The sequence below is a fragment of the Gobius niger genome (assembly GCF_951799975.1).
Source record: "Gobius niger genome assembly, chromosome: 6".
Taxonomy (NCBI): Eukaryota; Metazoa; Chordata; class Actinopteri; order Gobiiformes; family Gobiidae; genus Gobius; species Gobius niger.
In genome coordinates, this window is record NC_136857.1 from 1,865,930 (window position 1) to 1,882,311 (window position 16,382).

The 16,382-nt window shown below is 38.4% G+C and overlaps 1 protein-coding gene across 2 annotated transcripts in view; it reads left to right on the plus strand.

The window, feature by feature from the left end:
* Nucleotides 1-16,382, plus strand: part of magi3a (membrane associated guanylate kinase, WW and PDZ domain containing 3a) — a gene marked incomplete at its 3' end in the record, with an annotated part of 461,011 nt that overhangs the window by 414,448 nt on the left and 30,181 nt on the right. For both annotated transcript variants that reach the window (XM_079558791.1, XM_079558792.1), the window contains exons 10-12: nt 1,289-1,915; nt 11,865-11,896; nt 14,619-14,919. In XM_079558791.1, coding sequence (XP_079414917.1) covers nt 1,289-1,915; nt 11,865-11,896; nt 14,619-14,919 — 960 coding nt within the window. The remainder of the gene's footprint in view (nt 1-1,288; nt 1,916-11,864; nt 11,897-14,618; nt 14,920-16,382) is intronic.

Genomic DNA, 16,382 nt, shown 5'->3' on the forward strand with positions numbered 1-16,382 from the left:
CCTTTTCCCATCCATAGATTATTCCAAGTTACAAACATTTCTCCAGTATACAGCACACACCCTCACACAGCCAACCCGAACGAAGCATGGATCTATTAGGCGTCTTCCGCATTATGTGGCGTGATACGCAGGGCGCATCCGGGTGACGTCACGGGGCATCACGTGACTTTGCGTTTTTCGTAGGACGTTATTATATTTTTCTTGTTTGGGGTATTTTGAGCTGTTAGTATACAGATTATTGTCTTTAGTTATTTTAGGGATTTTTCAAAATTAATTACTTTGTGTTTTGGTTTCTGTATGTAGAGAAACTGTGGGTTTTCTCTGTTAATTGTTTTGTGGGAGGGGCTTCATACTATATAAGGGGGGCCTTCAGCACCACAAGGGCAGTGTGTGTGTATGAAGGGGAGCTGGGTACAACGCAGGTACCAGCTCCAGGAAAACTGAAAAGGCGGACTGAAAAACTGTACATTTTGTATAGCACTGCACGTGGAACGGAAACTGGTCAAAATCGTATTTTTTGGCACTCTTTGGCGGACCAGCACAATAAAGTCACCCGACACGAATCTGACTAAGCCATATCATTTGTGTAGAGGCGTAACCCCGCAACAAACTTTTTTCTGCAAAGAGAGAGAGAGAGAGAGAGAGAGAGATGGTACTTTATTGATCTCACAGATGGAGAAATTGCATTCGATGAGAGAGCATCCGGCAGCAGCACCCATTCAGTGGCACCACTCTTTTTTTTTTCTTTGGTGAAAGATCGTTGTGTCGCGGCCGCCATCTTCACTGTTTTGGTCACAGGAGGAGCAATGGTTGATGGGAAATCCGTAGACGATGACCACGTTTACCACGAATACCAACGTTTTACATCAGTGGTTCTTGAGTGGCTTCTGGACCCAACATTGCCCCAGGATGACCCCAAAACAAAACTGTAATTTGTCATGTATCTTATAAAATATTGTATTTTCCACACACGTTTTTGTGACTTTTGTGAATAGACTGAAATTATGATCAAAACAACCCAATAACAAACATTTGAACAAACTGTTAGTGTTCCAATGCAGTTTCAGATGGAAAATATTGAATAAGACTCGCGACCCACTGACTGTAAAGGCTGTAAAGTAACATGTGCAATAATCTCTGCATCAGCTGCACTTTATTCACTCTGAGTGATCTTCTTGAACGCCGACTGTAACAAGTGAATTTCTCCTTTGTGAGATCAATAAAGGATTATCTTATCTTATCTTATCAAATGCTAATTATTCTCATCGCAAAACTTGATTTTTTCCAGGAGACGTTATTGTGGACATCAACGGGCTGTGTGTCTTGGGGAAGACCCACGCCGATGTGGTGCAGATGTTCCAGTCCATCCCCATAAACCAGTACGTGGACATGGTTCTGTGCCGCGGGTACCCTCTGCCGGAGGACAACGCCAACAGCAATGAGTCCTCCTCGGGGCAGCTCCCCTCCAAAGACGCCTCCCCCTCCCCCAGCTCCACGCCCCAAGACCCCACCTACATCACCACTGACGGAGGCACGCTCTCCAGACAGCCTGCCGCGCCTCCAATGACCAACGGGGGGCGCCACCACCATCACCACCACCACCACCACCACTCACACCACCACCCGCCGCCCCCTGCGCAGGACGGACCGGACCCCACGCTGCTGCAGCCCGAGCTGGTGAGCGTGCCCCTGGTCAAAGGCCCCGGGGGGTTTGGGTTTGCCATCGCAGACTGTCCGCTGGGGCAGAAGGTGAAGATGATCCTGGACGCCCAGTGGTGCCGCGGGCTGTTGAAGGGCGACGTGATCAAGGAGATCAACAGGCAGAACGTGCAGACCCTGAGCCACTCGCAGGTGGTGGACATCCTCAAAGATCTACCGGTGGGCAGCGAGGTGCACGTGCTCGTGCTCCGAGGAGGTAAGAGCGCAACCGAGTTCATGTTTTATTCAGACTTTTTAGAAACACTTTTGGGCACCTTGACGTTGGTGTTTTATCTTGAATAACTTAACCTGTTATTCAACTCATTTATGTAGCTTTTTTTGTCACATTTTTGTAATTTTTTTGTCACATTTTTGTCATTTTTTTTGTCATTTTTTTGTCACATTTTTGTCAATTTTTTATCAATTTTTTATCCATTTTTCGTCACATTTTTGTCTTTTTTTTTGTCAATTTTTTATCATTTTTTGTCAATTTATTATCATTTTTTGTCAATTTTTTATCATTTTTTGTCAATTTTTTATCACATTTTTGTCATTTTTTTTGTCAAGTTTTTGTCATTTTTTTGTCAAATTTTTCGTCATTTTTTTATCAAAATGTTGTCATTTTTTTTGTCACATTTTTGTATTTTTTTGTCAATTTTTTTGTAATTTTTGGTCAATTTTTGTCACATTTTTTTCATTTTTTGTCACATTTTTTTCATTTTTTTGTCAAATTTGTATCACATTGTTGTCACATTTTTGTCACATTACGACGCTCTGTGATTGATAAATACCAAGACACCACAACAGTGTTTCCTTAACTTTGCGAAAGGAGTGAAACAGCGCCCCCAATTTGACGCTGGTGGTCAAAAAGTGTACTGCATCCATATTTACCATTGAGAATGAATGGAAGAGAGTTAGCGCAAAAGTAGGTCACTCTCTGGCGGGCCAACAGAATTGTTTCGGTGGGCCAAAATTGGCCCGTGGGCCCCACTTTGGGCACCCCTGGCTTAGAGTCTTTTCTGTCATTTCCAATTAAGTAATCTGAAACAGATTCGCCACAATATCCAAAAGTCCTGGTGGATCTATGTGGCAACATTTTGAACCTGATCTAAAGAAAAACACATTTCTCTTTAGAGATTTCTTTCAAAAGCCATACATGACCCTATGTTACACTGGCCCCCCCCCTGCCTTTCAAACAGCCATTCTTTATTTGACATTCGTGAGTACAGTATACACATTTTACCAAAAGAAAAAGGATTACAGGGGCGCACTTAGACACACAGGTCTTTCCAAAGTTAAATAAAGCAATTTCACGCTCGGCTCCACAGTAACTCTGCATCACTCAGCATGCAACTCCCCAAACCGGGACAGTCATGCTTAGTCACAGAGCGATGATTCACTCCGAGCTTAAAGACCCCAGTTTATGTTTTATTCAGACTTTTTACAAACACTTTTGGGCACCTTGACGTTGGTATTTTATCTTGAATAGCTTAACCTCTGAACTCCCGCCTGAACCCAGAGGATCTTTTTCCTCACGTCATCAGATTTTTTTCTCCATCATTTTTTTGTTGGGTATTCAACTCATTTTTGTAACTTTTTTGTCTTTTTTTTTTGTCAAATTTGTATCACATTTTTGTAATTTTTTTGTCACATTTTGTCCCTTTTTTTTTGTCACATTTTTGTCATTTTTTGTCATTTTTTTGTCACATTTTTTTGTCACATTTTTTTGTCACATTTTTGTTATTTTTTTTTGTCACAAGACTTTGTGCTCAAAAGGAGTAGGAAGAAGTTCAAGAACTTATAGTAAACCTGCCCCTTATCTCTCATTCATCACATAAACTTTCCGCTAGACTCACGCAAGAAACCAATGCATGAGTCTGGGCTTACATATTGATATAAATCGTTTAAGATCGTACAAAATGTCAAAGAATTTCATCATTTACAGTTACCAAAAAATGAAAATAAAGGATTTATCGTTTACAGTCGTGAATAAATAAATACACCATATGGTGCATAAGAGTTATGCCAAGGCACATCTCTCTTTCGTTCTGATCACACACAAATATATATAATATCGCTCAGCCCTGCTACACCAACTATACCCAATGTACAAGCTCCGTATAACCATGTAGAACTAGAAACTATCTAACTATTATCGAGGACAAATAACAAAGTAGGGCTGTGCAATTAATCGAAATTCGATTACGATTTCGATTACAACAGTAAAAGATTACAAAATTAGCATAATCGCAAAAAATCGATTATAATTTTTTGTTTATTATGGGGTTTTTTTCAAAAAAAAAAAAAAATTCAATTTTTTTTTCCACATTTTTAATTTTTGGATTTTTGTCACTTTTTTGCTGGATTTTTGTCTTTTTTCTGCTGGATTTTTGTCACTTTTTTGCTGGATTTTTGTCTTTTTTCTGCTGGATTTTTGTCACTTTTTTGCTGGATTTTTGTCTTTTTTCTGCTGGATTTTTGTCACTTTTTTGCTGGATTTTTTTAAAGGCAACAAATAATCGTTTGAATAATCGTGATTTCAATTATGACAAAAATAATCGTGATTATTATTTTTTCAATAATCGAGCAGCCCTATAACAAAGTAAGCAAAGCCTATTACAAAACCAGATTATTTCTTATTTGTTTTGTCTATATACCATGAATTTGTTCTTACAGTTGGGGGTCCCCGTTTATTTGCATGGGGATTTTTAATGCACCGAATCTCAAATGTTAATGTTTTTAAAATCTGCACTGGGAGCTAAAAATGAAACTCAAACCTGAAATCACGAGCCTGATCCCAACAGTCACAAAATTGTCCCGCTTTGGTTAAACGTTTAAGGGGCCGGTTAAGCATAATTTGCGCTCTTAAAAGATCACAGGAGACGAGAGAGCGCGAGGACGGAGGCTAATCACGGCCTTCCTCTGCTCTCGGGCTCTGGCTCCCCCCTCTCTGACTTTACTGCAGTGCACCAGCCTACATTTCTCTTCTGTTGGCTCATTCGGATGCAGTCAGCTGGGCTCGGAGCTCCGGGGGCTCCGGGGGCTCCTGCTCAGTGCGTGCTAACAGTCTTACAGTGTGGGCGAATCTCCATGTCTTTTATGTTATATGCTCGTGTGCACTGCTGAGAATAAACCCGCTTCATGGATTTGCTGCACAGTGGGAGGAAACGTAGTGAGCAGATGCCATCAGGTCTCTCTTTGTGCAGTATTAAAGTGGACACATCACAGGCTTCAGTCATTCTTGGGGGGAAGTTGTGATGATATTGTCTTAAAGAGGGAGGTTTTAGCTTTTTGCAGGTTTTTGGGGATTGACATTTTTGTCATTTTTTTGTCATTTTTTTGTCATTTTTTTGTCATTTTTTTTGTCATTTTTTGGCATTTTTTTGTCAAATTTTAATCACATTTTTGTCATTTTTTTGTCACATTTTTGTCACATGTTTGTCACATTTTTGTCATTTCTTTGTCATTTTTTTGTCAAATTTTTATCACATTTTTGTCACTTTTTGTCATTTTTTTGTCATTTTTTTTGTCATTTTTTTGTCACATTTTTGTCATTTTTTTGTCATTTTTTTGTCATTTTTTTGTCATTTTTTTGTCATTTTTGTCATTTTTTTGTAATTTTTTTTGTCATTTTTTTGTCACATTTTTGTCATTTTTTTGTCATTTTTTTGTCATTTTTTTGTCATTTTTTTGTAATTTTTTTGTCATTTTTTGTCATTTTTTGTTGTCATTTTTTTGGCAAATTTTAATCACATTTTTGTCATTTTTTTGTCACATTTTTTCACGTTTTTTTCATTTTTTTCGTCAATTTTTTAATCACATTTTTGTCATATTTTGTCACATTTTTGTCATTTTTTTGTCATTTTTTGGGCAAATTTTGTCACATTTTTGTCACATTTTTGTCATTTTTTGGGCAAATTTTGTCACATTTTTGTCACATTTTTGTCACATTTTTGTCATTTTTTGGGCAAATTTTGGGCAAATTTTGTCACATTTTTGTCATTTTTTGTCACATTTTTGTCACATTTTTGTCATTTTTTGTCACATTTTTGTCATTTTTTGTCACATTTTTGTCACATTTTTGTCATTTTTTGTCACATTTTTGTCACATTTTTGTCATTTTTTGTCACATTTTTGTCACATTTTGTCACATTTTTGTCATTTTTCCATCCATTTTTCGTCATTTTTTCATCAATGTTTTCTCACTTTTTTGTCACATTTCCATCATTGTTTTTGTCTCAGTTTTGTTGCTTTTTCACACCTTTTTTCCAGAAGCTTTTGGATTGGGGTAAAGCCAAACTGGAGAGAATGTGCTCGGTTCAGGTGGGAGTTAAGGGGTTAAAGAATTAGGTGTGCACTGCTGAGAGTAAACCCGCCTCATGGATTTGCTGCACAGGGGGAGGAAACGTAGTGAGCAGATGCCATCAGGTCTCTCTTTGTGCAGAATTAAAGTGGACACATCACAGGCTTCAATCATTCTTCAGGGGGCAGTTGTGATGATATTGTCTTAAAGAGGGAGAGGTTTTTGGGGATCCTGTCAAACACATCGTTGTCACTGTTTTACACTTTGTTGGTTGGAAAATGCAACAGTGATGGGAAATGGCGAAAGCAAGGCAGTTTTACTTCCTGGTTTTGCACACAGGCATTACCAGGCTCCTCCCACTCCCGCTCCTCTATCTTCCCTTCGCTGTGCAGCTGTTTCAACAAACAGTTTGGATTTAATTAACCTCTGAACTCCCGCCTGAACCGAGAGGATCTTTTTCCTCACGTCATCGGATTTTTTAACATTTTTTGTTGGGTATTCAACTCATTTTTGTCACATTTTTGTCATTTTTTCGTCAATTTTTTTGTCACATTTTTGTCACATTTTTTTCACATTTTTGTCATTTTTTTTTCAAATTTTAATCACTTTTTTGTCACATTTTGTCACATTTTTTGTCATTTTTTTGTCAAATTTTAATCACATTTTTGTCACATTTTTGTCATTTTTTGTCATTTTTTTGTCATTTTTTTGTCATTTTTTTGTCATTTTTTTGTCAAATTTTAATCACATTTTTGTCACATTTTTGTCATTTTTTGTCACTTTTTTTTGTCACATTTTGTCTCATTTTTGTCATTTTTTGTCATTTTTTTGTCATTTTTTTGTCAAATTTTTGTCACATTTTTGTCATTTTTTCATCAATGTTTTGTCACTTTTTTGTCACATTTCCATCATTGTTTTCGTCTCAGTTTTGTTGCTATTTTCACACCTTTTTTCCAGAAGCTTTTGGATTGGGGTAAAGCCAAACTGGAGAGAATGTGCTCGGTTCAGGTGGGAGTTAAGGGGTTAAAGGATTAGGCTGAGAGATCGAGAGGTGAGGAAAGCATTTCTTAAAGGAATATTTCACCGGTTTTCCAGACTTATGATATGTTCCTGAGCTTAGACGAGTTGATGCGTACCTGCCTGGTCTTTGTGCCCGTGGAAGAGCTTCCAACTTCACCTCCGTTTGGAGCTATAGGAACACTTTGGGAGAGGCCAAATGCTGACAACATCTTCGGTCGTTTTGCATGCAAAAAATGCCATCGGGAAAGATTCAAATATTACTCAAAGCTGCGTAAGTGTTAAAATAACGGCAGTTAACGGCAGACTGGGAGATCAGTGGTGCCACACTGAGCGCATTTTAGTGCAACAGATCTGGTGATAAACTGTTTTATATTCACATAATAGAGGGAAATACAGAATGGCGTTTTGAGCTGTAGAAGAAGAAACAACCAAACTGAAAAGGATTACTCAAAACAGTGCACTGCAAAAAGTGCCCGACTAAAAACAATTTGTCTTGTTTTAAGGAAAACATTCTGCCAAGGGGGTCAGCGTTTTGTTCTTGCTAAGAATTCTTATTTCTAGAATATTTTTCTCATCATAAAACAAGAAAGAAACACTAAATTTAAGCAAATAAAAAGCTAGAATTAAGCAAAAATGTCCTCAGAAAATGGAATAATTTAAGGAAAACATTCTTATTTAGTGAGAAATTGTGGGATATTTTACTTAAATGTTGCTTGATTTAAGTAAAATGTTCTAAATTACACACATTTTTGAGCAAAATGTTCTTAATAAATACTAATATTTAAGGAAAGTATTGCCCGGAGACCCGTCTCCATGATGTGGAGCCAGAATCACCTGCTGGAGGATTCACCTATTGTACATGTTTGTAGTGGTAGACACGGGGAGAACATGCTCCACACAGAAAGGCCCCGTTGGGAATCGAACCCGGGACCTTCGAGCTGTGAAGCTGAGGCTCTAACCGCTGTGCCACCGAGTTTTCTCAAGAAAACTTTGCTCGGCAAGACATTATTACTTTTAGGGAAAAAATAAGAACTTATTTCTTAAAGTAAGACAATTTTTACTTTTTGCAGTGTGTTGTTTGTTTGTTTGTTTGTTTGTTTACTTTATTGTCCCCGTAGGGAAATTCGTCCTCTGCATTTAACCCATCCTTTGATGCCGCTGGGGCGACCCGTAAGGAGCAGTGGTCGACGGCCGTGCCGCGCCCGGGGACCCGTCTCCATGATGTGGAGCCAGGCTGGTGGTCAGAATCCCCTGGCTGGAGGATTCACCGATTGTACATGTTTTTAGTGGTAGGGGAAACCGGAGTACCCGGAGGAAACCTACGCAGACACGGGGAGAACATGCAAACTCCACACAGAAAGGCTCCGTCCTGGTGGGAGTCGAACCCAGGACCTTCTACCTGTGAAGCGGAGGCCGTGCCGCCACGGTGTTATAACATGGTTTAAAAAAAGTGTATGTTATTTAACTTGTAATAGGTTTTTTATGCTTTACCATGTCATATTGGTTTTATTCCTTCCTTGTTTTAATAATGCATCTTTCAGTAATCCTACATTGCGGCATCTATTGCCCGTCTCCCTCGTCAGACCTCAGCATGCTCTGTTTCACGTGATGATGTCATGAGGTGATGCCCCCATTTTCTCAAAAGTTCCCCACCTTCACCTGATCAATCAGCAGTCAGATTATTAGTGGATGTCTCACTAATAAGTATTATTATTGGACTTCCAGTTCATGAAACAGCCTTTTCCGTGCAGAGTTACTTCCACACATTTGCATCGCTTCAGCTAAAACAAGGCTATGTTTTAGGGGAATTTGATTTTTCCAGCAGATTGCATTAAAACGCGACTTGAGGAAGCACTAAATCAGGACCTAAGTGTTTATAATATCACGACACGGGGAATGACCTGGCTCCGCTTGTTATTCCGGTTTGAAGATCTCGACGTGCTTCGTGCCTTGAAACCTGCGATCTCGCTCCATCAGTGGAAACGCGTCTCTGACAACGGCGTTTAAAAGAGATTAATCAAGAATCCTGTGGAAAACCGCATTCAAAACATCACTGTTGATTCATAAAACCCTCTCTCTGAGCGAGCGGGGGGGGGGGAGAGGCTGTGTGTGTGTGCTGACGTATTTCTGGGAGTAGAATCAACATTTGGCTGGGTTTGGTGACAGAAGCGCGTGTTTTCTCGAGGCTTAGGGTCTCTTCTGTTTCTCCAACACTGCTTTATAACCAGTGACGACAGCGGCGCCGTTCGATTGGACTGCACTGCCCCCTACTGTTCACATGATGCCGTCTCAGAACCGATGCCCACTCATAGACAAAACCAAAACGTGCAAACCAAAGACAATCTATTTTGATTATTATTTATATGAAAAGTGACCCTGTGCATTGATTAGAGCAGTGTTAGATTAGAGCAATTTCACCTAGTTGTTTTTTTGAAAAGAAATTCATTATTATCTGCAAATAATGTACCGTTTTGGAGTGTCTGTGCCGTCTAGAGTAGAGTAACCACACTACAAAAAGTGAATATCAAGCATTGGCTTAAATGACTTGAATTGAGGAAATGTTTCTTGTTTTGAGCGGTTTTCACTCATTGAGACACTTTTCCTGATCGGACCAAGTTTGCTTTGCTTGTTTGAGGAGAACTTTTTGTAATTTTTTTGTCAATTTTTTGTCATTTTTTCGTCATTTTCTTTAATCAAATTTTTGTCATTTTTTAGTCATTTTTTGGTCATTTTTGGTCACATTTTTGTAATTTTTTTGGTCAATTTTTTGTAATTTCTTTGTATTTTTTCGTCATTTTTTAATCAAATTTTTGTAATTTTTTTGTCAAATTTTCATCAAATATTTGTCATTTTTTTGTCATTTTTTTGTCATTATTTGGTCATTTTTGGTCACATTTTTGTAATTTTTTTGGTCAATTTTTTGTATTTTTTTGTATTTTTTTTGTAATTTTTTTGTAATTTTTCGTCATTTTTTAATCAAATTTGTGTCATTTTTTGTTCATTTTTTTGTCAAATTTCAATGATTTGAATTGAGGAAATGTATTTTGTTTTGAGCGGTTTTCACTCATTTAGACACTTTTCCTGATCGGACCAAGTTTGCTTTGCTTGTTTGAGGAGAACTTTTTGTAATTTTTTTGTCAATTTTTTAATCAATTTTTTGTCATTTTTTTGTATTTTTTTTGTAAATTTTTTGTCATTTTTCGTCATTTTTTTATCAAATTTGTGTCATTTTTTGGTCATTTTTTTGTCAAATTTCAATGACTTGAATTGAGGAAATGTTTCTTGTTTTCAGCAGTTTTCACTCATTTAGACACTTTTCCTGATCGGACCAAGTTTACTTTGCTTGTTTGAGGACATTTCAGACCAGTTCTAGGGTAAATCTCGCTTGAAATAAGAAAGTAATATCGCCAATGAGATAAGAACAATTTTCTTACCCCATTGGCAAAGAAAATGACCTGAAATAAGGACGAAATGTATCGAAACGAGTCAGAAACATCTCAGAACAAGTGAAATAATCCAGGACAAATGCCGTAGAACTTCTTAACTAGTCAAAACAACTAAAATTTGGATTATTGTGCTCAAATTGAGATGTTTGTACTGATCTAGTTAAATACTTTTTGCAGTGCATGTAATAAATACTCTACATCAGGTCGCTCATTTCTTTGAGACAAGAGAAATAGTGATGCGTGGATGCGGCAGGTGGCGGTGACTGTGGCGAGTGAAATCCAGCCCTCCAGTACAGAACCTCTGGCCCTCAAGATGATTTTGAGAAACATTATTACACTCGTCAGAGAGTATTTTTAACATTATTAGAGTTAATTGGGAGAAAAAAAGGTAGAAATACTGTCAATACACCCAATGAGGTCATATTTTATGTACAGCACTGGCATTTGAAGGAAGTGCACTGGGAAAAGAACAATCGTTTAAAGGAAGAAATGACATAAATGAAATCATGAGGTGTGAAAAACAACTGGAGACAATTAAGTGGATCGAATATTTACTGGGCGAAAAGTATAAGTATAAGTTTTCACAAAGAACAAACATTGGCATGAGGTTTTTATCCTATTATGCAAATGAGATATGTTTAGGGCGTATCCTAAAACATGATTGGCCGGCCCAAATTCCAAGTAAAAGCAGTTTTTTTCGGTAGGGGGTTAGTTGAGACAGACTGTCTGTCTGGGAAGCTACGTATTCGTCAATGTCATGATGGCTGGACAGCTGTGTATAGATGGAAAAACACATTCCTTGTCCTATAGGTTTTCTTACTTTCCGTTAGCGTAGGCAAAGTACGTTTTGCACACTCATAACTGAACACACTGGCATACTTATTTATTTATAATATAATTTGAACATAGCAATGTTAAAATTATGACTTCAATAAATCTACTTGAATGAACAGATTAAATCTAAGATTTCAGTAGATTTGGTCTGGTCTTAGACGAGATCAAACCTTTGTAGTCGTTGTTCTCTTAATTCAGATAAGTTTGTCTGATTTCAGGTGGGTTTTATTCTTGTTCCATTGGTGCTGTAGCGTTTGTATCTTGGGATTAGTTCAAACCGACTCAAATTCAACATAGAAGAACTTTAATTCAAGCAGTTTTAAGTCATTTCTCTCATTTAAGATGGTCATTTTTGCATTGTTGAGCTTTACTTTGGGCTAATAATCAGCGACTTCGGCCCTCGGTCTGTTTACAATAAAGAAAATCGGCCCCTCCACCAAGAAAACTGGCCTCCCCCTGCTATACGGTGTTCCCATTCAAGACACATGTTTATAAATGACGATGTTGGAGACTCAAACCCCTTCGTTGCACATTTCCTGATCATTCCTTGTCTATTTCCACAGGTCAGACCTCCCCAGTCAAGTCCCTGAAGCCGGTAAGCCTTTTTTTATTCCAATCTCTTTGCATCCCACTGCTGTCATTTGCTCTTTGTCTAGTTTTCTCACTCCCCCCTTCAGTTGGCGTGTGTTTTTTTCCCTCCATTATTGAGAAAGCCCCCGTTAGACCAGAGAGGGCATGTTTTTTGTTGTTTAAATCCGCCGGCTCCTGGCGCAGAGCTTTCATCCCTCTGTGTATGGGTGTTTAAGATGATAGGCCTTGTTCAACAGCTTGTTCTTGTATTCCTTTGCCGCACTCTTAAAATAGAGTTAGGATTACTCACACGAGCTTTTTATTGCTCCAGTGTTTGACTCTCCGAGCGCTCGGCTGACAACACACATGAGCAATGACTCCGATTTATATAAAGCGTAAATATCTAGGGCTGTATTTGCTTACCGTAAATTCTCTAATACTGGCCTGTATTCCATTAGAGGCCGGGTCTCTAACAGAGGCCGGGTTCGAGGCTGGCGGAGGCAAATTAAAGCCGGTCTCTAAAACAGGCCGGGGCTTTTATTAGAAACTATTGCAGTAGAAATATTCCCCATGTTAGGAATTTGTCTCATACTGGTGTAAATGAAAAGTCACGTGCAGGAAGTAACAAACTGAACCCGGGCCGAGGGGGACGCTGCGGAGGAGCTGATCCCAGCGTAACCTTGACACAGATTTAGCCACTTTTCAAACCTCCTGTGACGATATTTGGAAACAGGACAAATGTTGTGTGACCCTCCAGGGTTTTAATAAAGTCTCCATCGCGTCTTCAAAGCACGTCCAGCTGCTCCGTGTGCAGGTCAGTCCCACGCCTCAAAATAACTCCTCCCATCAGCGCGAGCGTCTCGTCTTCTCTCGGGTCAGTCTCATGATCGATCACAAACACAAACGCTCCGTCTAAACTCGCCTTTTACACAAGATAACAACAAATAATCCGGTCCGCGGTAAAAAGGAAACAGAAACCTGCAGCGACACTGATGTCAAAGCTCCGCTAACAGCAACGAAACACTTCCTGTTGTCCCGACAAAATAAAAGGCGTCAATGTTCCAGCCGCTGGGAGAGGGTTTGAAATGTTAATTAATAAATGAACCTAATATTTTAGGTGCAAATGGACACAAATCTCGTTTTTCTTCGTTTTCCTGGTCGTCCGTTTTCCTCAAATAGAAATAAAGGCCTGTCTCTAATTGTGGCCTGGTTCCAATAAAGACCTGGTCCGAGATGCCCTGGAGTAAATAAAGGCCCCGGCCTATATTACAGCATTTACGGTAAGTACGTGACACATATGCTTTTGGTGTGACATGAGTGAGTGTCAAGCGCTCATTTCTGTGTCTTTTTAGGAGGGATTGCAAAGTAAACAGTGAAAACACACATCATTCAGTGCATCGTCAACACCGTTTTCCACAACAAATCGAAAAGAAATAAATGGAAGTCTGATATCGCTGGTCTGAAAAGTGTAAACTAGGCCAGTCGTTCTCATACTTTTCACTTCATAAGATATTTAACCCTCCAATTACCACCACAGAACAAATGGTCTGAATTTAGATCAAATCTGGACTAAGGTTGGGACGATGATGAAATTTGGGGTCACGATTATCAAAATAAATGCGATAAACGATATTATCACGATATTTGGTTTAAAAAAAATCACCGAAACTGCAGAAATGATGGATTGGGCCGATTATTGAATATTCTTCTTCATTGTCTGCTGTAAATGTCATATTGAGTGAGACATAAAAGGCACACTGTGTAACATTTTTGACTATGCTGTTGTGATCAGTCCAAAACATGCCGCTAATGAGCAGCTCGGCACAGAAAATGGATTTGGATGAGGAACTAACCTACTGAAATCTTAAATACTGCTGACTTTAGTCACATCTCCATGGCGACGTACCCACCAGTGTTAATTTCGTCTTAATTTTAGTCAAAGTGATATTTCTGACGACTAAAATTGGACTAAAACTAAATTAAAAGTTTCTCATGAGACTAAAACTGTGACTAAAATGTCCAGATATTGTAGTCGACTAAAATGAGACTAAATAAAAATGAAAAGGAGAGACTAAAATCATCCAAACTTGTATTGAGCGTCTGAAAGAGCCTCAGATCATGTTTAAAGGATCAGCTCTGAGCTTTGTTCATGTGGAGCAGCTCCATGAAGCAGAGGAACAACATTAAATATGATTAGAATCAATATTATCAATGCAAAGTCCACTCAATTAGTCTTAAATTTAGTCGACTAAAACTAGACTAAAAATGAAAAGATTTGTTTGACTAAATCTAACACATAACTTTTCACCCAATATATAGAATTAAATATTCTATATTTTATAACAGATATTTTTCATTGTTAAAAAAACACAAACAGCTTCACTTCTCTTAAGACCTGACAGTAAATTAGAAATTTAAACACGTTATGTTCTTCTCATCCGGATCCATTTTGTGAATACCCACTGCAAAAGTAAAACAACTTTTGTTGGTTATTAATTGTATGTTTTGTATTCAATGTTACATAATACAAATAAAAAAACAAACTTGCCCCATGGACAGACTTCTCAAAATGGAGTTCCTCAAATCAGGGACTAATAAACTTATTTTAAGATTACTTATTGCAGAGCAACACTTGAATATGTCATACTTAGTTTATTTGTGTGAACTGTGTGACTGAATGTGTTTAAAGTCAGATTTCCGCCTCTGTTGGAATTGCATTGACAGTAAAGATGATCCTTTTCCCGCAGATCACTGCTCCGATGAGCCAATCAACATCCCAGACCTCTCTCCAACAGTCCAACCACTCTGGCCCCCACGCTGCCCCGCATGCCGCCCCCCACACTGCCCCCCACTCTGCGCCCATGCCGGTGGCTCAGCCCGTGCAGCAGCTGCAGAGGCAGGAGATGGCGAACAGTACGGAGAACATAAACCACACGGAGCTGCCCCCGAACCCCATCCAGGTCCCTGTGAACAACACACGGTCCACCTCGCCCAAGCCGGACGCCTCCGAGCTGTACATCAAGTCCCGAGCCCTGCAGGACAGCAAGCGTGAGTGGAGCGGCTCGACTTTTACACCCGTTTGATTCTGGACCAAAACTTTGTGTCTAAACCACCTTTTCCAGAAAGTAAAGAAACAGGTTTGATGCTCAGAGTTGACCCCTGTGACCTGTGACCTGTGACCTGTGACCCGCTCAAATGCATCTCCAGCTAAAAGTCGTTCATGACAATCCTGTTCATAACCAGTGTTAGTTTGACAACATATTTTAATTTAGTTTTAGTCTTAGTCTTTTGACTAAAATGTAGTGTAATTTTAGTCGAGATTTAGTCGAAAAAATCTTTTCATCGACTAAAGTTGCGTGTCAATTTAGTCGACTAAATTTAAGACTAATTGAGTGGACTTTGCATTGATAATATTCATTATAATCATGTTTAATGTTGTTCCTCTGCTTCATGGAGCTGCTCCACATGAACAAAGCTCAGAGCTGATCCTTTGGCAGAGAATTTACATGATCTGAGGCTCTTTCAGACGCTCAATAGAAGTTTGGATGATTTTAGTCTCTCCAAAAAAATGACAAAAAATGTGACAAAAAATTAAAAAAGACAAAAAATTACGAAAAAAATACAAAAAAAATTGACAAAAAAATTACAAAAAATGTGACAAAAAATTACAAAAACAATTGACAAAAAAAATGACAAAAAATAAAAAGAGACAAAAAAATACAAAAAAATTACAAGAAATGTGACAAAAAATTGACCAAAAAATGTGACGAAAAAAAGAAAATTTCATCCCCATTTTTAGTCTAGTTTTAGTCGACTAAATTTAAGACTAATTTAGTCGACTTTGCATTGATAATCTTCATTATAATCATATTTAATGTTGTTCCTCTGCTTCATGGAGCTGCTCCACATGATAAAGCTCAGAGTTGATCCTTTGGCAGAGGATTTACATGATCTGAGGCTCTTTCAGACGCTCAATACAAGTTTGGATGATTTTAGTCTCTCCTTTTCATTTTTATTTAGTCTGATTTTAGTCGACTAAAATATCTGGACATTTTAGTCATAGTTTTAGTCTCATGAGAAACCTTTAATTTAGTTTTAGTCCAATTTTAGTCGTCAAAAATAACACTTTGACTAAAATTAAGACTAAATATTTTAGTCGACGAAATCAACACTGTTCATAACATTTTGGCCACAGTAACAGCTTTATGACATTGTAACATGGGAAAACATGGAGAACGCATTTTTCAGCCCCGCTTTCCTTGTTTATTTACTTTCTTTATACTGGGACAGGGTGAGGGATTTGTTGGCTTGGGCACTATTGACATAAATCTAAATTTTTGGGGGAACTTTCTCAATAACGATGATAAAACACTATTGTTGCAAACAATCAAAAACATGCAAAGACGAGCTGGCAATTAGAGAAAGGAAATAAGATCCGAGGCAGACAAAATCAGCTACTGGTGAAATGTATTCAACAGCGTTTATTAAATGAGACGATTTTGTGAGCCTCG